This window comes from Chelmon rostratus, chromosome 13, assembly GCF_017976325.1.
Source record: "Chelmon rostratus isolate fCheRos1 chromosome 13, fCheRos1.pri, whole genome shotgun sequence".
NCBI classification, from domain to species: domain Eukaryota; kingdom Metazoa; phylum Chordata; class Actinopteri; order Chaetodontiformes; family Chaetodontidae; genus Chelmon; species Chelmon rostratus.
Window position 1 is genome coordinate 10,877,401 of NC_055670.1, and position 27,064 is coordinate 10,904,464.

The following is a 27,064-nucleotide window of genomic DNA, read 5'->3' on the forward strand; positions in this document are numbered from 1 at the left end:
AAGAAGCGATTGCTGCAGGTTAAAATGAACCAACAGGAAATAAGAAATTGACTGCAAAACATGAACACTGTCGACACTCAGGGTTTGGATTGCCTACATTTAATCATACTAAAACTGATCAACCCTGATCTTTTAACAGTCATCTTCACTCACTCTTTCACTGGGCTTGAAGGCCTAAACATCCATTTGCTGCTTTAATCAGGATAAAATGCGTTGCATTTAATTAAGTCATTTGTTATTTATTTGTGAAGTTAGTTTTGTGTAGTGATCAGTGGTGAAAGCAAATGTCCACCTTTTGAAGACTTCAAGACAAACTTTGTGTCCATTTCCATTGAATCATTCTTGCTGCGCTGTGATAAGTTCAGGGCGAGATTTAAAACCTGAAATCTGACTTAAACAAATAAATAAGACAGAGATAATTCAATTAATAAGAAGTTTAAAACATAGAAATAAACCAATTAACTGGGAAATGAATTTTAAACCCAACTCATTACGAATAGTCGTTTTGGTTTTCACAGCAGCAGTGTTTCATGGGAGATTTTGTTTTTATTACTGGGGTCATGTGACTGCCTGAAAGGCGAGACAACTGCATCAAAAGTCATGAAAAGTGGCATTATGATACAAAAATTAACTGTTACTATGGAAACAAGAAAATCAATGAGATGCTTCATGTTTTTGCTGCAGATTAAACCCTTAAATACTGTTAATTATTTTATTTGAAGGATATTTGGGGCATGTTATGAATTTGTCAAAATGTAAACAATAGAGAGCTGACAGGAAGAGAGACAAACATGCAATAAAGCATTCAAATACATTAGATTGCTATATTATATTTGTTGCAACCCCCCAAAAAATTTCAATTTCACTCATATTGTATAATTAATTATGTTGTGAAAATGGTGTTAATTGCAACCTAAATCTGTAAAACACGGTTTGTAATTTCATTTCAAGAATCAAGAATCCCTTCTCGTCATCGAGCATGTCAACGAAATCAGTTCTACTGGTTCATGGTCAGCACACACAAGAATTCACAGAAGTGTGGAGTCATATTTGCAGCAGTTGTTTTTCTCAAATCACATTCTTGAAAAAGCTCCTGAGGATCAATGTACACAGGAGAAATCATGAAGATGAAACTTTATGAGAATTTGCCAAATGTGAAGATGCATGACACACTAAGCTAAACAGACTACAGACTGACAGTTTAAGCGTGGCCCTGTCATGTCTGCAATAAAAACATGACAAAAAGCAGTAGAACACCCATAATACAACCAGTATTTGTAGTCTTCTTTTCTAAAATATGCTTGGTTCTTTCAAAGCCTTTTATGATTGCGGTTCCACTGTTTGAGCAGGTTTAGATGCTTCAGTTAATACTTCAGTAGCCTCGACATATCAGCAGCAAGCATGTAGAAAGTACTGTTGTTTTCATAGACTGTTGAACGAAGGACAGAATGAATTGGGATGTTTGTGGAACTGTGCCTTACATTATGGGGTCTTTTATGTAGACAGGCAGTCTCATTGTCAGCAGAGACCTGCTAAAACTTGGCGGCCACAGGGGTTCACATACAGCGGATAATTGGTGGCCATGGTTAATGTCCAGCCCAGATGTGAAAAATCTTTGCTGCACAGTGACTGTATACACTTCCTACATTTACTCATTTTGCACACCACCTCAGTTATACAAGTGGACTGTGATGAAGATGAGGAGACCTCAGTGTGTCTGCTGGTTTTCTTGTGATCTTGAATAAATGTAATTTGTTCTCAGTTTGGTCTTGCAAAAAAAAGAGCTTGATCTTAATCTGCCTTCCCAAAAACATAAAGATTAACACAACAGACACCCAAAAACTTGTATTAAAACTGTATTATGTAAAACTGTATTAAACATTGCTCAAGCAAGTACGACCAGTTTCAGGACTTAGAAGGGACGTTCTTGATAACTCTTTCGGTTAAGTTTCAGTTTGTATCACCCCAACATACTGTAAGGTTCACTGCAGACCCCATCTTCTACAATATTTTTTCTATCAGAGGGATTGACAAGGATAACGATCCACAGAGCATTTAACCACAGAGTAAAGTTGAGAAATATAAAAATATATTTGACAGGCTCAATACATAATATTTTCCAATACAAACCAAACAGGAAACAGTCAACACTCACTGGGAGTCCAGACCTTTTCAAAGTACCACTGACAGCATTGTTTTTTGTTTGTTTGGATTGCAGAAGGCAATAATGTGACTCGAGTCAACTGATTAATGAACCGTTAATTTATGTATGCTGTGATTATATTGTTTACACATTTTTTCTCCAACTGTTATCTGTTAAGATAAATAAAGTAGGCCATTGTGTGTTGTATTTACGTATATCAATATAAAATCTGTAAACATGTACACAGTTTAAACAAATACGACTTAATGTATCACACTCATAGGTATCTGTGCTAATTATTTACAGGTGGGCTGCTGCAGTTACAGTAGATGCACGATACATGATTTGTTTATCAATTTATTGCTCCAACACTGGGCCCCACTGATGCAACAGACTCCATATTGGAGAGAACCTGTTCTAGGATCTCATCGATTACATTACACTCGTAATTCACTTGGCATAGGTCCAGCGCAGGCACGTAGGAGACGAGAAGGCGGCCGATGTTGTGCCGAAGCTCGATCAAACTGAGGGGAGGAGAGACACACAGAGCGAAAATCATATTTGCATCGTTGTTCACAGGTTTGCTGCTTTCAAACATGGCATATGACATAGTGATAATTCAATTCACAACATGAAAGGACAATCCAACCTTCTGGATGCATCTGAGCTTGAATTTGTGTCAGAAGCTGCTGTCCCTCCCGCCGCCTGTCGATCTGACTGCACAGACGAATCAGTGGCTCTGTGTGCAGATGTGCTTCCCTCTTCTCTCTGCTGCTGCAGGCTCGACCTGAGCTCCTCACACTGGGATGTCAATTTTGCCCTTTCCTCCTCCAGACTGTCCAACTGGTGGCGCAGCACACAGTGAACCCCAGGAGGAAAGAACATGAACAAAGTTGGGAGGTTAAGCAGGTCAGCATCAATAAAATAAAAGGCATAAACATTAACACAAATCTACATGGTGTAGCAAACAAAGTTTATATACAGTATGTATGGAGAGAGCAAATTATGCAAAAGACAATGGTAATATATAACCATACAGGGAGGTGATGAGTCAGCTCCATTCATTGAAGAAGACCATGAGATATGGTTAAAAGCTGTTGAGTTTTGATTATTTCATAAGGCATGATGTACCCAAAGGCCAAGAAGGAACCCACATGCTCAAGACTTGGATGACGTTTTATGGTTTCATATAATTTTCTGCTTACAACTGTGCATTATAGAATAATGAACATATGTATAATGACTGCATTAAAAGATCAGACACTGGAAAGGAAGTAAGTCTGTTGGTCTTCTATAATTGACCCAATGCCACATACATTGTCCTGCTGCCATAGATGTTTACTAAAACACTAAACCTGCACCTGAAAATGATCCCTAACTAATGCACTATGTACTCCTGTTGGTGAAACATTCTCTAAAAACTAGAGCGCTCAGCTGTTTTAGGAAATCACTGAGCCTGTTTCAGTAATTGAAAGAATACACTTGTTTTAATACTTTAAAAAGTTCTTCAGTAAGAGCAAATGGGCCTGGGGTGAAAGCCAACGTCAGGTTGGGGAAGTCTGAAAGCAGTGAGAAACGGTTGTCTTTGGTCTTTTTGTGGGATTTGTTGACAATTAGTAAAAATACAAAGTATTGCCAATCTTGTACTTTAAATAAAGCCGGAACACTGACCTGTGAGTGCAGTTCATCCCTCTCCCTGTTTCTTTGATCTAGTTCCCGCAGCAGATTGTCAACCTGTAGTGCAATCTCATCAATGTCCTTTTCCTCATTTTGGGCAACACTGGGCCTGGTCTCAGTGGTTGCCAGTAAAGCCTCTTTGTCCTTAATCAATTCATCGACTTTCTGCTTGGCCTTCTCAAACAGACTTTTGTAGTCCTTCTCTTCCTCTGTTTCCTCCGTCTGGCTGGCCTGGTGAGAACACTCCCTCTTTACATTGATCTGCAACAGCTCCTGCAGTCTGCTCTGCATGTCTTGCAGCTGGTTGGTAAGTTCACTGACCTGCTCTTTAAAGGAGTCTCTCTCCTGGGCTGTAGCCTGCATGAGCTCTAGGAGCTGGTCCTGCTGTTCCTGTGCCTCAGTCATACTGGGGTGGTGAAGTGGAGAATCTCTTGTGTCACAGGGATCTGCACAGGAAGGTCGAGCATCGTCTTCGCAATTGAGATAACACGTCACTCCTTTCTGCAATGTCAGCTTGCCTTGATTCTCACCACTAGTGTCTCCGCTGCTCTCTTGCTTAATTACTCTTTGCCCTGAACAGACATTAATGTCCACATCTGAAGTCTGTTCTTTACCACTCTGCCCTGCTCTCTCTTCCCTTTCAATTTGATACTGGTCCTCCTCTTCCTTCTTCACTACGGGTACTTCTGTCTGAGTGGTGCAAGTGGCCACCTTTGTTGGGGGTGCTGGGCAGGGACTGGTTCCCACATCCGCCCGCCCTGGAGAACCTGCTCCTGCAACATTCGTCTCCAACGGGGCATCCAGCGCAGCATCTTCGCTGCGCTCCAACGGCATGCTCATGTCACTTTGCTCTTGCTCTGCCTTCACTTTAGTACAATCAAAGCCAGGCTTTTGTGGCTTAGGGGTACTGGCAGTCTCCAAGATGAAAATGTCATCATCAGTATCATCATCGTCATCATCAATACCAGGCACTGATGGGGAGCTCAGTGGGCTCACATCCACTGATGTGGATGTATCTGAGGTGCCCAAATGGAAGCCGTTAACTTTGGGTCTTTTGGGTGTTCTTTGTGGAGTAGCAGGTTGTGTTCTTTTCCTCCTGCATTACACACAAAGCGGAGTCAATAGGCTTCCTAAACAAAGTCAAATTGATATATTTAAGCTCACAAACAGAACAAAATCATACCTCAGGGGGCCTGTTGACAGTGAACGTATATTAGAAATAAGTGGGAGGTCACTGCTACTGGAGGGGCTGCAAGCTAGAGAAAAAATCAGACATTTTAATCTCCACTTTCTCTTTTTCAAACTTTCTCTCTCACACTGTCTCTCTCTCTCTCTCTCTCTATCTCTCGCACACACACACACACACACACTAAGAGCAATATAGCTTACCAGCCTGTGAAATGGTGGGGGATTCGGGCCATGCAGCACCCCCTTTTGGTGACTCAGTGTTAAACCTACTCTTTGGGGTAGTGGGGGTGGAAGGGGAATGGGCAGGCTGTTCAAAAGAACAAAATGAAAACAGTTTTTTTTTTATTATTCATAATGATTATTTTTTTTAACCCATTAGCACCTTCTGCAACTGAATTTATCAAAACTTCTGTTAACACAATTATTATCTTTGGCGTTGGCTTTAGTCATCGCTCCCTTGGTGTCAAAAGGAAAACATACGCATTGACGCAGCTTCCGTGTCAGGTTTTCATGCTGCCGTTGAAGGGCCTGTTTTTCTCTGGCGAGATCAGCCCTGAACTGCTCCTCCTGACGCTTTCGATCCTCCTCATCCTTGACAAGAAAAAATCCCGAAAGAACTGTTAATTCCTTGTTAATCTTTATGGAATCAGAAATCAATACTAGGGATATCCCGATCATGTTTCTTTGGCCACCCATGCAGATTGCTGATAGACTATGAACCATATTGGCTGATACACAGCCAATATCAATAGTCTTTTAGTTATAGAAACTGGTATAACAGTGTAGATCAGTGTAACCAAGGCTATACTACAAACTACAAAAAGTCAATCTTGTTCAGAGGTGTAGTGCTATCTGTCTAAGTACCAGAGGGCACCTATGATGGCTCATGTGTGCACACACTTATTTGAAAGGTTATGTATTCGTTGCTAATACAGAGGCAAGTTTAATAGGTTGGCTTTGTCATGTTTCTTTGCAAATGTATCACAAATAAAATAACTAGTTAAAATAACTGTTTACTAGTTAAGATTAGATAACTATGAACAGGGGGGAAAAAATAATTCAAAGGCTACCGGCAGCTACCAGAAACTTTAAAGATGAAATGCTTTCTTGGATGTTGCTCAATGCATCAGTTGTGCAATGTTGTGAAGCAATCAGCACACCTTAAATGTCAACATCCCAACCATTCCATTTGTTTTTTACTGGCTCTCCTGCGTGACATGCGCCAGGGGCCTTCAACTACATTTGTCCAAGGGCCAACGGCCAATTATTATCGTTTAATATTTTCACTTATGTACAAATATTTAATGTCATTTTTATTAGCCTATGTCAGACTCGAAGATAGAAATAGCATAATAACAATTAGATATGAGAAAAAGCTCTCACATTTGAGGTCGCTATCTAGAAAGCAGAAAAGCATTATTACAAATGTCCTTATCACATATGTTTACTGAATAACAGCTGATAACAATCGGCTGCCAGTTGATCTGGGCTTCCCTAATCAATATTACCAGGCAGAATAACTATTCATTCTAAATCACGAGAAGGTGTTACAGGTACCATGTGGAGCAAATATCAAAAACAGGTATAAAAATGGCTGGTGATTTACAGAAGACACTGTGTCCATACCTTTTGTCTTTTTGTCTCTCGATTCTTTTTGTCTTTCCTCTCTCTGTAAAAAATAAATCACAGAGTCACTTCATTCATAACTCTGAATTAACACATTAAGTCTAATTTTGGCACCTTTACACAACAATGTGCAATTGTTACTGAGTATTGCAATGGGACTCACTGTAGTTTATATGTTTTGCGGTATGAAGGTCGCATCTCATCATCAGAGTCCACAGGCTCCTGCTCCACCTGGCAGTTCCTGGGACAGCAAATTAGATAAAGACTGAAAACATTAGCAAACGTCCACTGAGTCTCAGCTTTGTTTGGGTCGAACCATTTTTGACCAAATGCTTTAATATCAGTAATCAATAAACACTTTACTCACTCTTCAGTCCTAACTGACTGGTGGAGTTTCCCAGATATTTAACCTCTGTGGGGTTGTTATCAGTTATCACATTGATACTACTTGGGTCGTTAGTACTCCTGACTATAAAACAGCAGCTTTTAGAGTCACTGGGGTCACAAGAGGCCAAGTGTAACTTGCAGTCGCTGGATTTGTCACTTGAGGCCAAATGTGAGGTGGTGTAGTAGACCTCCCCCTCTGTAGTCAACATTACTGCTGGTCCAACAGAACTGCACTTCCTGCATTAAAGGCAGCCATGGAAAAAACATGCAAAGCAGATTCTTTTGTTTACAGAAAAGAAGATCCCGTCTCTGCTTTAACTTAAATCTGTATCTTCAGCTCATACTCCTGCAGCAGCAACACCATCTGTTTCCCCGTTTCTGATGCTGATGAGACAACTCAGCAGCTAACCTTAGGGTCACAGAAGCAGTACCTTTCTTATTGCTAACTGTGTGCATTTAGGCATTAGAATAGGCATCCACAACTAAACATAATTGTAAGTTTACCACCACTTTTTCTAGCTACTCTAGCGAGGCCCATTACTAGTTTTACTGGATTCAATCCTACGCCTCATACTTTTCCTGCGAACTCTGCCAACTTTGTTCACCGTCTCTTCATTATATGTATAATTCTTGTGCTAACAGACTCCAGTCTGCAGCGTAGTTCACATACATCACTGATAAAGCACAGAAGTGTAGAGTAACATTAAGCTTCATCATCAAAGACAGTTTTTATATCATGTCAACACCTCTGTCCATGTTCTCATGCTCCATCTCTCTCTATCTTGGTCTTCATCTCTCTCTCTGCATGAATGATGATAAAGGTCCAATACCCTCAAACAAGTATTTCCTAATAAGCAGCATTGTAGCTTGTTACTATTGCAAAATTTCTCAAATTTGTATGCCATATCAAACTATAAACATTATTAAGTATAAATAAAGAATTTACATCCATAAAATTTAATTAGGTCTTATATCTTGTTGACAACCTGTCTTAAGTTAAGCCGAAGGAAGGATAATGGGCAGCAAACCCAAAATAAAACAACATTACAGGGTCACAGGAGGTTAAAGTTAATACTTTCCCCAATGTTCATTTGAGCATGAAATAATCTTGCAACAATCTTGCAATAATCTTGCAGCATCAACAACAGGGCAAGACACCTGCAGAGTGTGAAGTCGACTGGATGAAAGGTTGTCAAGAAAATCGACAAACAGACATGCACACAGACAGACAGACAGATTTCAATTGTAATTCCATGCTCTGCTTACCTGAACTGAGGATCAGGGTTCCTATGGCAGTACCATTTATCTGGCAGCTTGCTGCAGTCGATCCCATCAGGGAGTTTGCGCCATTTCAAACACTCATCACACTGCACCCAGTTCTGATCTGGTCGCTTCCTGAGGACACAGATATAGACAGGTACTAGAGTATGCAGACAATATGATTAGAAAAACACTTGTGCAGAATACATGCCAGTCACAGCAAAAGGTACTGACATGGTATCTTCCACTGGTATGCTGTTTGGATGCTCCGTGTTTCTCTTGTGGCGGATTTCCTGCCAGTAATCCTCCAGTTTGGTTCCCAAATTGTTCATAGTTTTCCTGTAACAGTAAATGAAAAACTTCTGCATTTTTGGCCCCATGTTGACAAATTATCCAGTAAATTGATGACGGTTATGAGAATATCTTAAAAGATTCAAACTGACATGAACTCAATTTAGACCATAATCAGACAAATGTGATCAGAAAAGGGTGTTAGTGCATTTACCTGTACTTATCTGTCTCAATAAAGCTCTGTTTGTTGTGGGTAGGATCCAGAAAGTTACACTCTATGACCCCAATGACCCCAACACCTTTGTTATTGGCCTGCAGAAGGCAAGGATTCATAAGAACACAGATGATAACATTGAAAAACATTTGGAAATATCTGTAATGAACCAACACACTCACCAAAACAACAGAAACTCACCTTAAGCTGACAGCCCACACGTTCATAGGCTTTGATGAGCCGATTCTTGTGATACATCATTACTCCATACTGGTCTTTACTTTTGGTGTTATAACCAAAAGTGATAGGAACTCGTTTGGGCTGAAATAATATTTAAGGAAAACCCAAAATCGACACATACAGAAAGTCCCAAATTAGACACATTTATCAATACTCAGCATATCAGTAAACAAAAAATGGCATCTGATGAAAGGATACCAAGAAAGTGGGCCTGTAGTGGTCCTTTCTGATGTAGGCCAGACTCTTAGCAATGAGCTGAGATTTCACCTTTTGACCACGTATTATGACCTGCATCCGAGGCTTCAGGTAGAGAATGCTGCAATATGCCTACGACCATTAAAAACACAAGCATCAATTTAGTTACTTGTGTAAATGGAAAGTGATAAAGTCAGTATCACAAGCTAAAAAAATATATGAAATATATTGTGTTACAGCATACCCACAATCAAATGGCTATGACTAAAAACAAGAGGCCCAGCTTAACTAATAAGAAAAGAAAAAAAACTTTGATTAGCCTATTTTGGCTAATTTAGTATTTAGGCTTTAGTTACTACTGATCCCCGCCAAACATGTTCTATGATACACAAAAATAATATGCTTGGAAGAACACCTACCACTTTACTGAAAAACATCAGTGAATACGGAAATATTGCTCAGTTTTTCATTTAAATGTCGAACTGCAAGATGTCTCCTACTTCACTGAAATGTCAGTTCTCAGTGTAAAGTTTCCACATCACACTAAGTAGGATATTAGACAATGATTGGCCTTGAAACGAGCCGTGATGTCACAAAATCCTGCTCTTAGAGGAGCGTTTCTCAACAGGGGTCCTACTGCCTGAACAGAAGGGGCGCTGGAAGTTAAGGTGTTTGTGAGGGGGGCCTTTGATTAAGGCGAGTTTACAACAAAGATTCACAATGTGACAAGCTTGCAAAAGAATTTGATCTGCAATCTTGCAAAACATGCAAATTTAAACACAAATGCGACACAACGAGATGGTCTATCGTTTACATAGCAGGGGTGATTTACTTCAGTGTTTCTGTCAGCTTTGTGTCGTGCAGCTCCATGCTGCCTTCACCTGAATGGGACGTCAGAGTATTATCTATAATATTTCACCAACATGGTGTTTACTGTGTCAACTCTGGAAACTGGGCGCTCCCTTCCTTGATATTCCTCATGCATGAAATCAAGAGTTTCTTCCCCTTGAAAGCACTCATTTCTCCTAAGGATACACCATGAACGCTGTATTATTGACATGGTTACATGGTTACGCCATCAGCTGTCTTGATCCCAGCTGAGATGGGGAAATTTTTGTCTTGTGAATCTTTGGTTTGAACTGCCCTTTACTTTTTCCTATTGCAAGTTGGAAAACCATGGGCAACATATCAGCAAAAACTCCACATTTGTTAACAAGTGACTGAGTGTAGATAAGGCATAAATTGGTGCCTATTGGTATTATTACTGATCCTTACCCGCAGTGAGTAAACACTCTCAGGGATGTATGATGTGACCCCTGGATGTTGGGATGGGTCATTCATTGACTCGTAGACATCAGATGGAATTCGGATATCATAGCGGTCAGTCTCAAAATCAAACTCTGTCGTTCCAGTAGATGTGCTAAAAAAACAAAACAAACGGTATAGGTGAATGGACCAGCGAGTGACAGCACGCTGCTGCTGCTGTGGTTAATGCAGTGAGTGCAACAGACAGAACAGTACCAGAAATTTTAAAAAGCGGTCTGATCTGAAGGTAGAGGCCAAAAAAAAAAAAGAAAAAAGAGCGAATTGCATCTCTGTTACTGGTGAGGGAAAGGGCACACCTGATAGTGTTGTGACGTTCATGAACAAACTGGTTCTTTAACGGCTCATTAACATGAACGATGGGAACCGAGTCGCAGCGCGGAATCGTTCTCTCCCAGTTACATAGGGAGGAGCGCAGCCCAGCGCACCCTGCACGGTACCTATTAGATATGCAAATAGGATCACACCACGTTGTGCACGCTGCCTTCACGTGGGTGCACCAGTAACAAAAAAAGGAGAGCCGCCGCAGCAGCAGCGAGCAGTCTAAATGAGGAGGAGGAGAGTCAATATGAGCCAGTTAAGGAAACGAAGCAGCATTTGGATGCACTTTTCTCTCGTGGCAGACAGTAAGGCTGAATGCAGTATTTGTCAAAAAATATTTCTTTTAAGTCAGGCTCCACAAATAATTTGCACAGACACCTGAAACCTCAACATCCAACAGTAAAAGTGGCAGAGGTGAGAAGAGAGCCAGCTACAGCTACAGGTACAGCAGCCTCTGATACCACTGGGCCCACATCTTTGCCTGTCCAGGCACCTGCTGCTGCTACCACAGAAACAAAGCAGACATCTCTCAGTCAGTACTTTACAGCTCCTGTCTTGGCCCCACTGAGACAGGGGAAGATAGATAAAGAGCTGGCAAAGATGATAGCCACCAACTTCCAGCCATTTGAAATTGTGGAAGACAGAGGATTCAAAAACTTCTGCTATGCTCTCAACCCCTCCTATATTCCTCCATGTAGGAGGGTACTAATCCAGAGAGTGTCTGAAATGCATGAGAGGGAAGTAGCATCACTTAGGAGAAGGTTGTTCAAAGTGTCAGCAGTGTGCCTAACAACAGATTGTTGGACGTCAAGGGTTACTACCTCATTCATGTCTGTAATATGCCACTTTATTGAAGATTTCCACATGTCCTCCTGCCAACTGGTCTGTTTTGAATTCAATGAGCGGCACACAGCAGACAACCTGGCAGAAAAGCTTTGTCGTGTTGCAGCAGAGTGGGGGATTGATAAGAAAGTGCCGTGCTGCTTAACTGACAATGCTGCAAACATTAAGGCTATTCAAATAACAGGATGGAGCCACCTTTCATGCCTGGCCCATACCATTAATCTTGTGGTCAGAGATGCCCTTAAAGGTCCACAATCTATCATCGATAAAGTTAAAGAGGCAGTGGAATACTTTCACAGAAGCACAGCGGCTGCACAAAAACTGAAGGAAACACAGCTCCAAATGAAGATGGATGAACTACGACTCAAACAGGATTGTGTCACAAGATGGAACTCTACGTATTAAATGTTGCAGAGTTTTCTGACCAACAAAAATCTCATCCTGTCCACCCTGGCCATCACCAATGCACGTGACAACCTCCAAAGTCATACTGCTGGCTAGGGGACTGCAAAGAGCCACAAATGATTCCCGGAGGAGGGCAACAACACAGGCAGCAAAAGACCTGGTCAACTGTCTTTGTGCAAGCATGTCGACTAGATTCCATCAAATCAAACCACATCCTTGCAGATGCTGCTGCTCTTGACCCTCGATTTAAGAGGATGGCTTTCGCTGATGCCAGAACTGCAGATGAGACCTTCCAGAGGATATCAACTGCAGCAGGAATTCTCAGTCCTAACAGCAGCCAACCCATCCAGCAACCAGTCGAAGTGGAAGAAGCAGGCAGTGTGGCCGCAGCTGAATCAATTGTTAGGAGCTATTTCCATGAGGATGACAAAAATGTATCACATTTTTTTTCTGTAAATCTAGGATGACAACCATCTAATATCACAGTCTCATAAAAAAATTGTTGTATCCCCCATTGTTTTATCTCCCACCCCGAGCAGGTAGCAGGAACAGTATCAGCTTGGAATCCCATGGCAGATGCTGTCATGGAGGTGCAAGCCTAGTTAGAGGAGACTGTTGTTGCAAAACATGAGGACCCCCTCAAGTGGTGGGAAAGTCTGGCCCCTGTGCACCCTAGGCTTAGCAAGCTGATAGCCAAAAAGCTGTGTGTTGTGGCGACATCAGTTCCCTCTGAGAGAATATTCTCAAAAACCAGACTGATTATCTCAGAGAAGTCGCCTCAAGCCTTCGAAGGTCAGATCACTTGTCTTTCTTACCACTAATTTGCCCAAAGACAAGATGGACAGGCAGAAGAAGCCATAAAATATGGAACTGCTTTGTATTTGTTTACATTGCATTTTGTTATTGTTTAATTAAGAATTGAAGGGGCAGATCTCCTGTTTTTCAAAAAGGAGCTCATTTGCACACACTTGTAGGACAGTCCACCAGTCTATGCAGAGTTTATATTAGTAGTAACAGTGGGCTGTATGTTCATATTTTCTTATTTATTCTAGTTGTATCTATTTCTCTAATACTTGAAATATTTTTTGTAATTGAAGTACAGTCTTGCAAGTTGTTTTCTAAGATTTTCTATCCAAAATAACAATTGTATAGAATTTGCACTGATGCTCAGGTAGAGGCTGCTATTAACCCAAAGACAGTCCAAGAGTCCTCCTCAGGGTTTAACTTTTTTACAGAGCAACAAAATGCACCCCAGGACAGTCCACCAGTCTATTGAACAGTTTATTTGTTTGTATGTTTTTTTGTTCTGTATTAGTTGTTATTAGTTGTTCTTGTGTGGAAATCTTTGCACTAAAAGCTGTTTTGCACAGAAATTCATTGTAGCCTGCTTTGTTTTTTAATGTTTATACATGTTCAAGCCATGGTTTACACACATACATAGAATTTATACAAGGGTAATTCAAAATAGTCACGTCACAGTAAAAGCAGACTGATATGGTGCCACCCTGTGGAATATTTACTATTAATCCAGATCAGACTTTAAAATCTAATCCACACATGTCAAATAAGGTTATAATCAATATTTCAGAATAATTCAAACTCATATTGGTGGGATATCTAAATTCATTCCTCCCAGTGATTATTTCCAAGATAAAATGAGTTAAGGCCGGACTGCCTTCTTAAAACTTAATAAATATAAAAATTAGGTTTTGAACAATGGCAGAGTACAACGTTGTGAAAATGTTCGTACATGCCTTAGCACTTGACTTGTGAAATAAAACATACATCTTTGTATGTGTGGACTACAGACAGACCTGCGGAGATTCCAGATGATGATCCGTGTGCCAGTTGGTGTCTCCTGTGGGTCTGTGGATGAGGAACTGATGGCATCAACCTCAATGAGCAGTTCTTCCTGTGTCTTGAAGGGGGAGTAGTGCAAAATGTCCTGCAGACTGGCTTTGTGCTCCTCTCTTACACTGAGTAAAGTTGAAATTAAGGACAACTTCCAATGCAAAATAAGGATAAATGGAATGCATCATTAAGATAAAATGTGCCTCTCTGAAACATGTGAAACTCCTGATCATTTTTTATCCAGCCCACACTGAATACTTGAATAATAAATAATAAAAATGAATAATTACACCAGGATCCTTTTTGCATTAAGAAACACAACGAAAAATGCATCAAATCATAAACCTGACTTCAATATGTTACATTCAAATTGTATCCAACTCAGTTGACAACACAATACTTTCATGATGCCAATAAATCAAGAAAATATTTACATTTAGATTTCGTCGCTTTACATGATTCAATATGCCTTGATGCAGTAGGTTAAGGATATATTTGTTTGTTTCTCCCTGTTCCAAGCAGACAATAGGTACAATTATTTGCTGAGCACCAATGTCCTCCAGGTAGCTCTGAGAGAGCATCCCAACGCACGAGGAACTCTTTGACTTGGAGAAGACGATGGCATCTTTGCCCAGACGCATAGATCCAGACTTGAAACCATTGCCATAGATACCAATTGGCTCGATACCATTTAAAGCACTCTTGTCACTGTACCCAAAGCTTGAGGAGGGAAAAATGCACATATACTTTAGTGAGTATATCTATGAATCACTTCATGGTTCATTCATAAGTGTAGCATCATGTACAACATTCATTTCTAAAGGTTTTATGTGCTGGCAGTGCAATGTCAACATCAAGTGGACCTTTACACTCTACAACAAATAATAGATTCTGATCCACAAACACCAAAATTCCGAATGACACACAAATATAAATGTGCATTTTTCTTATTCTAAAAATGTTGACAGTGCAGAAACATATTTTTCTATAATTTCCCTCAAAAACACCAACCAGCATTGTCTGTACCTGAGCATCTTATGCATTGTTTTGTGGTCCAGTCCATTTCCGTTATCCATAAAGCTCAGACATTCTTGTCCTTCGACCACAGTTTTATCAATCCACAACTGTCTGGCACTGACATCTGGATCAAAGGCATTGTCTGTCAAAAGATAGTTACAAAAGAAGACAGTCCGATCAGGAATTGGAATTAGTTTATCTAATCTATCGCAAGTATATTTTGCCTACTTTTACTGTTTCAGCTGACTTCCCAAAGTTGTGCAGTGTTGAGTCCACTGGCGCAGTTAGAAGGTGCAGGCCTGTCTGCATGTAACTTAAGGCTACGCCATGTCGGTCCAAACTCATGTAATATATGTAGTGAAGAATTTGATAAAATGTATTAAGTGTATTTTTTGGTGAAATAGAAGTTATCACTATGTTGACAATGTTAATTGTATTACTTAATTTAATAATTAAGTGAGTTACTTAATTTAATAATTAAGTGAGTTACTTTCAAAATGTAATGTATACATTACATTTTGAAAGTAGTAGTAGTAATATATTACTAGTTAATGACATGGGAAAGTAATTGACAAAAGTAAGCAACAACACTTACTGTCTGCGTGGAGTAATGTGTCACTGATTATATTAAAGGCTAGTGGATAGGTTATGATAACACGTCTGACTATTGATCAGAAGATTCTAGATTCCACTCCTGGCTGCCTCGTATGTCTTTTACCCAATTTCCCCTGGGGGATCAATAAAGGATTCTGATTCTGTTTCTTTTGGATTACTTTCACCAAAATAACACATTACAAAAGTAACAGGCTACAGTTGATTTTTTCCCAGTACAGAGGTGGGCCATTTCCATAGCTCCAGCTTTCAGCAAATTTTGTGCAAAAAGGTGTGTGTGTGTGTGTGTGTGTGGCTGTATCTGTGCAGAAAGCCACCTAGGCTAGATACACCTAGGTTGAAAAACATAAATATATGTATTCAGTTCATTCACCCATGTAATGTCGAAAAAATAATTCAAAGAGTAGTGACCACTTCAGGTCATGCTTATGCCTATGACACTCAGCTGAGGAGTGAGCCTAAACGGAGCCAGTGCAGACAGAGCTGCATAGATTAAATGAGAGTGTATCTGTTGTAAGACATGAAGGTGGAAAAAGACATCTGATAAAGTTTGGCAGTAAAATCCCTGTCAATAGCAATCACAAGGTAAAGCAGCCAAAGAAACCGGGTTATGCTGAGGCTATAGTCGATAGCATTATTATTACAAACCAAATGTAACTGCAATAAATCTGCTAGTCACACTTCTGTGGTCATTATGGTGAAGTAATGTGAAAGTAGTGTAATCAGTGAAGCATTACTTCACACAGACAGTAGTATCAATCAGCACAGTTTCAAGGTGGACACCCAAGATTAGTGTATTCGGTATCTGACTAAATGTGACCACCCGAAAGCATGCTTCCCCCGACCATAGATGCATAATAAAGGGTAGATACAGCAATCATAAGATCATAATCATATCGTCCAATAGTCAATCATGCAGATCACGTGGGGACATGCAGTAAAACCGAAACTTAAGACAGCCTGTTTGTCTTGAATATACCACAATGTGATGATGACTCACCTATGAGCTCTGCTATGGCGCTGAAGGGCCAGGTGTGGCTGGTAGAATTTGTGTGAAGAAACTTGGGACAAAGCTGCAAGTGGAGCACATTAAGAATGACGAGATAGTTAATATAACAATTATTATAAAAATAATAAAAATAAATACAATTTTGTATACCATCTTTCATACAGGAATTGAAAGTTCAAAGTGCTTTACAAGAAAGAAATGACATGCGCCAAGTGAGTGCTTCACATGGAAAAGACAGAATGGACAAAAAAAAAACAGATCAAAAATGAATGTAAAATACGACTGAGAGTAAAACACACTTGATAATGATAATAAGGACAAAAATAAAAATAAAGACAATAAAATAAAATACAAACAAACACAATCAAATATCAAAATCTAGGTAAAAATTGCACAAAGCAAAGCACAAACGTTTCAGGTGTGTATCAGGAACCAATAGCTAGTTAGTTACAGGCTAAAGTGAAGAGATAAGTTTTTAGCGAGCTGCTTCTGGGAAGTCTATAGGCAGTGTGTTCCAGAGCTTTGGGGAGCAATGGACAAAGGCAGCATCCCCGATTTCCTTTTGACCGTTGCTGGAAACCTCCAAGCTGCCGAGTTTTGAATGCGCTGATGTCTCAGTGTTTTTTGGGGGGAGGCCAGTAATAAGTCGTTACAGTAATCAAGTTTTGGTCACCTTGTGGATGTACGACTTCAATCTTAGATCTGAGTTGTGGATAACACCAAGACTTGTGACTTTAGATTTAATCTCTGTTTGTTAGTTCAAAGTGGCCTTATTTTCATACTTTACCTCAGTCTATTCAAATTCAGTCAAAGTGTCTTTGGACCTAGGCGTGTCAATTGACATGACATAGTGAAAAGAGACGGGAAATGTGCGTGTGTGCGTGTGTTTATGTGTACGCCTCCCTCGCACCAGCCCACGTCTTCTTCAAAGTGAAACTGAAGCTCGTCCTCATAAATAAGCCAACAGCAGTGTGACGTTGGCACTTTTATTAATGGAAATGGAAGAAACAAACAGCAAAAAGTACATAAAATTTGGTAAAACAGCTGGCTTAATCACTGTAAACTAACACCATCTAAATTGGCAAATGTCTCGATAACGCATTTTGATTGGCGTTTGTCAGCGCGCGTCAACTAAGTTAAAGAACGTGCGATTCTAAAATACAAACTAGAAAAGCAGCGTAGTTAAACCAGCGCACAGCCTGTTGGTATAATCTGTTTAATTGTTTTTAAGTGGGGCGACAGAAGAGACATCAGTAGTTTCGTTAACTAGCAAACCGGAAGTCACCCTTAGCCCTAATAAACTCCGTGGTTTGAAGTGATAAACGGACAGACAGCGCTGCTACGAACGCTGATTTTAGCTACCGTCAGTTACCGTTATCTGCTCGCTCATTGGCACCACTAACGTTAACGCTCACTTGCTAGCTGGCGCAGTACTTTAAAGGCGACCACAGAGCTATGTGGAGTATGGATCAGCAATGCAGCTGAAACAGCATTCGTACTATATATGTAACCTCACAGTCCACATTATCCGCTTGTAATTGTTCACATCCGTTTATGTCATAGTTTATCTGTTAAAATCCACTGAACAAATGAGTAAATTCCACTCACCGTACTCAGCGGGACACCGCGCTCTGTTTGCGCTGCCATTTTTCCGTAAATACGGCAGTAGGAAGACGCACGTGAGGTCTTCTTCGAGTGTTGCCAGATTAGTTCTAAAACTGCATGGCAATTTTTCAATGTAACATAACATTTAAGACAATACAAGTTTCACGAGTGCAGATAGGAGAATATTAAGAGAGAACCCCATGTTTTCAAAAGGCCAAAATAATAATTTGTTATGTTGTAAACACGGAGGTTTCTTGTAGCATACCCTCCGAAAGATGGTAAGAGACTCGACTGATGGTTTTTAGTGTTTATTCCTTTCTTCAAATTTCACAATAAACCAACGTGAGAACTTATAAGAAAACAAAGAAAACAACAAATCACATCTCTAATACCATTTCCTATATAACAACTGGTAAACAATCACAGTGCAAGCGTAACTGAATACTCAGCAACATATCGTAAGATCGCTAAACATATGAGCAACAAGCTAGCGTAAATTTCCTACACATACACATTGTTAAAAAATATAATTGCAATCACACACCAACCTTGTGCCTCTTCGGGGGGTTGCTAAAATATACGTTGTTTCCGTCACGTTTTTGTTTTGCTGCTTCACGTGTGTTTACCCTTGTTTACCTTACAATCAACTTTAGAATTTTACCGTCAAATCGTTCATACCGTTTTCATGGCTGAATTTTCCCGGCGACACTATTAAACCGGAAGTACAATATAGTGCTTTCAAAATAAAATCTTGCACTCTTAAGATGAACCCTTTTAGCTCTTAAATGAACAAAATATACACATACATATAGATGAAATTACATTTTTTAGCACAACTCTAATCATGAAATATATTTATAAAGAATCATGTCAAAATACTATTTGTTTCTCTCAAATGAACTCATAAACAGTGCAAGCTGCCCTCTGGTGGACAAAACGAGAAACAGCAAGCGCAAAACACAAAGTGGGTTTGCTACACTCCCACCAAAATTATGAATGCTTCACATTAAATGATGTGAACAAAGAATAATTTTCTCAGTAAGAGTGTCATTGTCTTTATGTAGCCACAGTTTAAGAAGCTTCAAACAGCAGAACTAACTTCTGCACTGGGCGTTCTAAAATAGAAGGTTTGGCAAGACGCTCACCTTTCCTGTTCAGACTCTTATCTCCTACAGAGATTTTCACCCTCCTCACAAGTCCATCCTTACCACTGACAGTCTCTATGACTCTTGCGAGTCTCCATTCACTTCTGGGTAACAGTTCATCTTTGTCCATCACTATATCACCCACCATTAAATTTCTCTTTGGCGTGTGCCACCGCTGTCTGGTGGCGATATTGTGCAGGTATTCTCGTTTCCACCTGCTCCAGAACTGGTCTGCAAGAAACTGCACACGACGCCATCTTTTTGCTCCATATAAGTCCTCTTTGGGGAATGTGCCTGGTGGAGGGAGTGCTGCGCTGGACTTCATGTTAATCAGGTGATTCGGGGTTAGTGGTTCAAGGCTGTCAGGGCAGTTCAAGTTATCAACAGTGAGGGGTCGACTGTTGACTATAGCCATAGCTTCGTACAATACAGTCCTTAATGAAGCATCACTGAGCCTGCCTTGAGAAAGAGACAGAGTAGAGCTCAGGACACTTCTGACAGTCTTTATCTGGCGCTCCCACACGCCTCCAGTGTGACTGGCATGGGGTGCATTCATGATGAAGTCACACTGTTTTTGTGACAGGAATGTGTTCAGTCTCTGTGTGTCAAGCTCTTGCAATGCTGTTTTGAATTCATTCTTAGCACCGACAAAGTTAGTGCCCTGGTCACAATGAATTTGTCGAACTGCACCTCGAAGAGCAATAAAGCATCGCAGGGCGTTGATGAAAGTGTCAGTGGACATATCTTCCAACATCTCGATGTGAATGGCTCGTGAGCAAAAGCAAGTAAAGAGCAGTCCGTATCGCTTATGCTGCTTCCTTCCCTGTGTAGTCGTGAAAGGGCCAAAGCAGTCCATTCCACAGTATGTGAAAGGAGGGGAGGGCTCGACACGTTCAACAGGTAAGTCACTCATTCTTTGACACTCTGCAGCTCTTCTGAGTTTACGACAAGTTACACACTGATGGATGTATGATGCCACTGCTCTATTCATTCCTGGAATCCAATATCCGCTGCCTCTGATTTCATTGATTGTGAATCCTTTTCCCTGATGTTTTGTCCTTTCATGGTTGTGAGCGATTATTAACTTTGTCACATGGTGCTCTTTAGGAATGACAATTGGATGCTTGAAAGAGTCAGTAAGTGACGAGTGGCAGAGTCGTCCTCCCACCTTAACGAGACCATCTGCGTCGAGAAAAATATCAAGGTGGTGTAATTTGTTGTGACGCTGTAGTTGATTACCTTTGCTCAACAACTTGATTTCCACTTCATACGTTTGTCTTTGCAGATCTCTGATGATGACATGCTTGGCACTTTCTCTTTCGCTCACTGTAGAAAGGGTCTGTGATGTCATCCCTTTTGCTCTCCGAAGCAGACGAGCTACAGCTCTGGTAGCTCGGGACCATGATGAGAACTTGGACAGACGGTCAACAAGACTCTTTATTTCTGTGGTTTTTGTTTGCAGGGTTTGTGCCCTTTTGACTTCTGGATCCCCGATGGAGAGGTCTGGTACTGCATCATTTACTCTGGGTATCTCCCTTTGCCAGAGGAACATGGGGCCGGTGAACCAGTTGGATGCAAGTAGGTCATTCACAGTTTTACCTCGAGATGCTCCATCTGCTGGATTCTCATCCGTAGGAACGTAGCACCACTGCTGGGGATTTGTGGAGTGGCGGATTTTCTGGACTCGGTTGGCGACAAAGGTGTGAAATCTCCGAGCATCATTATTTATGTAGCCTAACACCACCTTTGAATCCGTCCAAAAGTATTCTTTCACATCAACAATTCTCAATTCTTCTCTGAGCATGTTGCTGATGGAGACGGAAATCACTGCTGCGGTTAATTCGAGCCGTGGTATTGTAGTCACTTTCGTGGGGGAAACACGAGCCTTTCCTATCACCAGTGAGCAGTGAATCTCTCCTTTCTTGTTCTTGACTCTCAGATAAGAACATTGGCCATATCCGCTGGTGCTCGCATCTGAGAAGTGGTGTAACTCAGTTTCAACAACTTCCCCAAAGTTGGCAGGTAAGTAACAGCGAGCTATTTTTACCTTTTGCAAGTTGATGAAGTCATGTTTCCAACTCTCCCACCGTGGTCTGAGTCTTTCTGGCAGGGGTTCATCCCAGCCAGTGCCTTGGTTGCACATTTCTTGAAGGATTCTCTTCCCGTTGAGGACATATGGTGCGAGAAAGCCGAGAGGATCATATATGGAAGCAACAGTTGATAATATGCCTCTACGTGTGGCTGGTTGGTCCTTTAAGGTGCTGTTGAATCTGAAGCAGTCCTCCTTTACACTCCATTGGATTCCTAAAGCTCGCTCCAGTGTGTCACTGAATGTCAAATCCCTTGTCTTTGCCTCTGCTGCACATTCTGATGGGGGAAGGCTCTGCAACACAGCATGGTTATTTGACACAAATTTGTGGAGACGGAGACCCCCTTTAATGCATATCTCCCTTGCTTCCTTTGCCAACTGAATGGCCTTTTCCACAGTGTCGGTACTTGTTACCCCATCGTCCACATAAAGGTCTTTTGCAACAAACTGGGCACCTGCTGGGTGTGAGTGGCTGTGCTCTTTTGCTAAATATTGGAGTCCATAGTTCGCACACCCAGGCGATGACACCGCCCCGAAAAGATGTACTTTCATGCGGTACTCTTGAGGTTGTGTGGTGGTATCTCCATCTTTCCACCAGAGGAACCGGAGGTAGTTGCGGTCTTCCTCTTGGACGTGAAACTGGTGAAACATTTTCTCTATATCACATAGAAAAGCGATGGGATGCTGTCTGAACCGTATGAGGATGCCTGTCAAGTTATTAATCATGTCTGGCCCTGGGAGTAGATGTTCGTTTAGGCTAGTGCCACAGTATTTTGCAGAGCAATCGAACACGACACGCAGTCTGTCAGGCTTCTGAGGGTGATATATGCCGTGATGTGGAATATACCACCGCTCACCTTCAGCTCCATCTGTCGGCACCTCTTCCACGTCACCTCTCTGTATGATTTCCTTCATGTACGTTGTGTAATCTCTTTTGTATTTCTCATCTTTGCTGAACTTTCGCTGTAAATGGTTGAGCCTGATTTCAGCGAGCCTTTTGTTGTCAGGTAAAGATGGCCGTTCTTTAAAAGGAAGAGGCATTTCGTAGTGACCCAGGGCATTTTTCTTTATTCCATCTTTGAGTTTGCTCAAGAACATGAGATCCTCTTGTGAGACAATTTTGTCATCTCCTTTAGTGTCCTTGAAGTCTGACTCCAGTACACTTATCACATCCATTGGCGTTACTGGAGGGAGTTCTTTTACTGCAACTCTGTGACATAGACTGGATTGACTTTCATTGAGGCCAGGTGTGGAGCAGCCCACAATACTCCACCCCAAGTCTGTGAGGACGGCATAGGGCTCGTTGTCCATTCCATCAATCATTTGTCTGGGTTTTATTGCTCTGGGACAGTTGTACCCGATGAGGAGTCCCACATCACAGCTCAGGAGAGGTGGCATCTGATCTGCGATTGCTGCTAGGTGAGGCCATTGTTTCGCTGTTTGATGGGTAGGTATGTGATCACGATTCAGGGGGATGCAGTCTTTTGTGTAAGAAGGAGGAAGGTCGATGTAAACACTTGAACTATAGCCTCTGACGCGGAGTCCCTCTACTCTCTCACTTTTCATAATCGTGCTCTTTCCCAACATCGTAGTAAGCCTCAGTTGTACAGGAAAAGTGACTGGTTGCAATTCATCACTTACTTCTCTCTCAATGAAGGTGCTGTCACTTTGGGTGTCTAGCAGTGCATAGACTAGCTGCTCCTTGGATGGCTGCATAGCAGAGGAGACCCACACAGGTACGATCATGGATGTGTTGCATGACTGATCTTCTTTAGTGACACAGAGTGGGCTAGCAGTCACGATTTCATTTGCACAGTTTGAAGCTGCAATCAAATTAGCTGTAGATTTCTTTCTGTCCATGGCTACAGGTCTGTCCTTTTCCTCATATCTTTTGTAGTTTTCATCATGTAGACAGGTAGGATGCCTTCCTTTACACAGCTCACAAGTGTGACGGTGACGACATTCTTTGGCACTGTGACCAGGTTTGACACATCCATAACACAGCTTATTGTCTTTTATGAACTCTCGTCGTTCATTGAGGGAATTTTCCTTGAAACTCGTACACTTGGGTAGTTGATGCTTGTCGTCTTTGCACCACATGCAGGGAGGCCTTTCTTTTCCAGCATTTGACCTCGAATTTTCAGTATTTGCGTTTGTTTGAGTGCTGAAAACACTTACTCTGTTTCCCTTAGTTTCACTTGTGCTTCTTTTGACATGGGATGAGTTAGATGAGTGCAGAGCATGCAGGGACGTGATTGGGTTACATGCTATCTCCGCTTCAACTGACACAAATGTGGCAAAAACTTCGAAAGTGGGAAAGTCTTCACCTTCCATGAGGGCTATTGAGACCTGGCGATTCCAGCGTGCTGCTAGCCAATCTGGGACTTTCTGTGTCAGCTTTTGGTTCTCTTCACAATCATTCAAGATTTCCAAACCTTTTACGTGAGGCATGGCTTGGAGACAGGCATTTAGGAAATCAGAGAAAGCCCTTAATCCTTCAGCGTCTTTGTTTTGCACCTTTGGCCATTTTGACAGCTTGTCCCGGAAGGCCCTTTGGATGACGAATGGCTGCCCGAAGCGCTGGTTGAGCTTATTCCATGCATCTTTGTATGCTTCATCATCGTCTCGGTAAAAGGTGCCTTCAATACATTTGTGTGCAGGGCCGCAGACATATTTCTTTAAATAATAAAGTTTGTCGGCTGGCGAAATACCTTTCCTGTCTATCAATGACATGAATGAAGCTCTCCATTCAATGTAGTGGATAGGGTCGCCACTAAACACAGTGGGCATTGGCATGGGGAGTCTGTTAATGGTTATGCTGTCTTGTATCGCTTGGGCTAGAGAGGAGATGTCATTGGAGGGATTTGGTGGGGCAATGAAAGGGCTTTGGTCATGCACAGAGGGAATAACAGGGTCTTGTCTGATGTGTTGACTGTCTAGTCGCTGCAAGGGCTGACTGTCGACTTCCTGATTGATTTCTCTGTCGTAGCTCTCTAGTCTGACACGTGCCACCTGTATGTCTCTTTCTGCTTGTAAACGTTCTAACTCAAACTCCATCATCCTTATTTTTTCTTTCTGCTTTCTTTCTTCCTCCATTAGTTTACATTGAGTCTCCTTTGCAGCAAGCTCTGCGGCTGCTTCAGCTCTTTTTGCGGCCATGACTGATTCAGAAGAATGACTGCTAGTTGACTGAGAAGCAGTGCCATATATGGAGTGGGCATAGTCATGAGCCTGTAGCTCACGGAGTTTCTGCCTTTCACGCTCTGCATCAAAGTCATCATCTATTCCAGATAAGCGTTCATTTATTATTTTCATAATGTCTCTGGTGACGGCATCACAAGCATCTATTTTGCGTCTTAGATCCGTAGATGGTGTTGTGTCTTGTCTTATTTCGTGGTAAACTTTCATTATGTTATCCTTTCCATTTTCAATGTTGTCTGCCATTTTAGCCAGTTCCATATCTGACGTGGTTTTCTTTAAACTTTCTTTGGTTGATCTGATTTGAAGTTTCCATTGTTCATAAAGACTAAGCAGCCCTTTTCTCTTTTTACTCTGTTCTTCGTTTTGGTAGGCAAGAAATTTCTCTGTGGGTACACTTTTGCGTGATGAATGACGTAATGTCTTTAATTCCTCTGTGTCCTCCATTTCATGTTCCAGCTCAACTAACTGTTTTCTTTTAGTCTCAGTTAGCGCCTTTAATTCCTGCCTTGACAACAAGCCTTCTTCATCTCCTTGATTTAATAATCCTCTATTTTCCTCAATTTCTGCCTTTAGTTTATTTATCCGTTCCTTTAAGGCATCCATTTTGACTGTAGTTGTCTTCCTTACCGTCCCATGACGATGCTGCAGCGCTGCTCCGTGTCTTGACGATTGTATAGCTCACAAACAGCTGATGTTGCATACAAGTTGTCACTGGTCCCTCGCTGGGTGAAGTTCTCACTGTAGCATACCCTCCGAAAGATGGTAAGAGACTCGACTGATGGTTTTTAGTGTTTATTCCTTTCTTCAAATTTCACAATAAACCAACGTGAGAACTTATAAGAAAACAAAGAAAACAACAAATCACATCTCTAATACCATTTCCTATATAACAACTGGTAAACAATCACAGTGCAAGCGTAACTGAATACTCAGCAACATATCGTAAGATCGCTAAACATATGAGCAACAAGCTAGCGTAAATTTCCTACACATACACATTGTTAAAAAATATAATTGCAATCACACACCAACCTTGTGCCTCTTCGGGGGGTTGCTAAAATATACGTTGTTTCCGTCACGTTTTTGTTTTGCTGCTTCACGTGTGTTTACCCTTGTTTACCTTACAATCAACTTTAGAATTTTACCGTCAAATCGTTCATACCGTTTTCATGGCTGAATTTTCCCGGCGACACTATTAAACCGGAAGTACAATATAGTGCTTTCAAAATAAAATCTTGCACTCTTAAGATGAACCCTTTTAGCTCTTAAATGAACAAAATATACACATACATATAGATGAAATTACATTTTTTAGCACAACTCTAATCATGAAATATATTTATAAAGAATCATGTCAAAATACTATTTGTTTCTCTCAAATGAACTCATAAACAGTGCAAGCTGCCCTCTGGTGGACAAAACGAGAAACAGCAAGCGCAAAACACAAAGTGGGTTTGCTACATTTCTGTTACAATGAAAATACAGATTTGCAAAATCACATTCACAGGGCAAGCCGCTGGTGGATGGCGATGATGGTTACTAACATCTCCTCTCAGCAGAGTGAAAAGCTTAAACATCATGTCACATCAGTGTCGACGCCAGAAGAAATATCCAAGGGGGCATTGTCACCACTTTCCTAATAGTCTGACTAATACGCAAGGAGAAATCACTCATATGTTAATGCAAGGAGACAACACTGTATGATTGGATGTCATTGCATAATTATATTCAACAATTTATGAAAATACTGTATTGTATAGTATGTATATGTGTTTAAAAGTCAATTCAACACATGGCAAACAACTCAATGCAACTCAAAGCCGCGGAAAACCGTCCAATCTGGCAACATTGCCTTCTTCTTCTTTTATCGTTAATGGCGGTTGGCAAACAGCTTTTAGGTGCATTACAGCCAACTTCTGGTATGAACTGCGATTCAGAACAGCTACGGCACTTTTACTTTAAATGATATTAATTGGTGTGTTTTCAAAAAATGTAAAAATAGCTGTGGAATAGAGTAATCTGAAGGATCTATCTCTACTGGACAGAAATGAAAAACCAGTGACACGGTGCGTGCCCCGTGTCCCTAAATACAAGCTGCACCCAGTAGTCCATGTCCACATCCACCTATAGCATGCTTATTCATTATGTTTCATGTACTTTTCAGATTGGTGTGACCAAACCTATTCCTTTATAGAATGTCTTTCTCTCCATTTCTACTGCTTCTGTACTATTTACCCTTGTTTTCTCTATCCCACTCTTTCTTCCTCCAGCCATTTTTTTTTAATTTCTGATTTGATTTTAACCTCAGCCTTGCTTGATCATACTTCTCTTTTTCTTGTTGCTCCTCTGTGAACAAGCACATTTTATGGCTATTAAACAGGCCTGTGTCATTGCAACTTACGTCCCAAGGGGTTTCTGTTTG

General features: G+C 41.1%; 1 protein-coding gene across 1 annotated transcript; it reads right to left on the reverse strand.

Moving 5' to 3' along the window:
* Positions 1-701: 701 nt before the first annotated feature.
* morc3a (MORC family CW-type zinc finger 3a) lies at positions 702-18,249 on the reverse strand. Its single transcript, XM_041950480.1, has 19 exons — positions 18,211-18,249; positions 16,594-16,666; positions 14,991-15,123; positions 14,458-14,684; positions 13,928-14,093; positions 10,497-10,641; positions 9,225-9,353; positions 8,988-9,107; positions 8,787-8,884; positions 8,516-8,620; positions 8,288-8,416; positions 6,798-6,875; positions 6,635-6,677; positions 5,489-5,599; positions 5,210-5,315; positions 5,004-5,076; positions 3,815-4,916; positions 2,793-2,986; positions 702-2,667 (listed from the first exon to the last, which is right to left on the reverse strand). Exons 1-19 carry the CDS (start codon positions 18,247-18,249, stop codon positions 2,496-2,498), a joined length of 3,243 nt encoding a protein of 1,080 aa, XP_041806414.1. The 3' UTR covers positions 702-2,495.
* Positions 18,250-27,064: the final 8,815 nt, after the last annotated feature.

Coding starts and splice junctions, on each gene's coding strand:
- morc3a (XM_041950480.1), bottom strand. CDS start 18,249: ATGGCAGCGCAAACAGAGCGCGGTGTCCCGCTGAGTACG. Junction 16,667..18,210: donor GCGGTGTCCCGCTGAGTACG/GTGAGTGGAATT, acceptor CTCCACTTGCAG/CTTTGTCCCAAGTTTCTTCA. Junction 5,316..5,488: donor CACGGAAGCTGCGTCAATGC/GTATGTTTTCCT, acceptor TCTTTTGAACAG/CCTGCCCATTCCCCTTCCAC.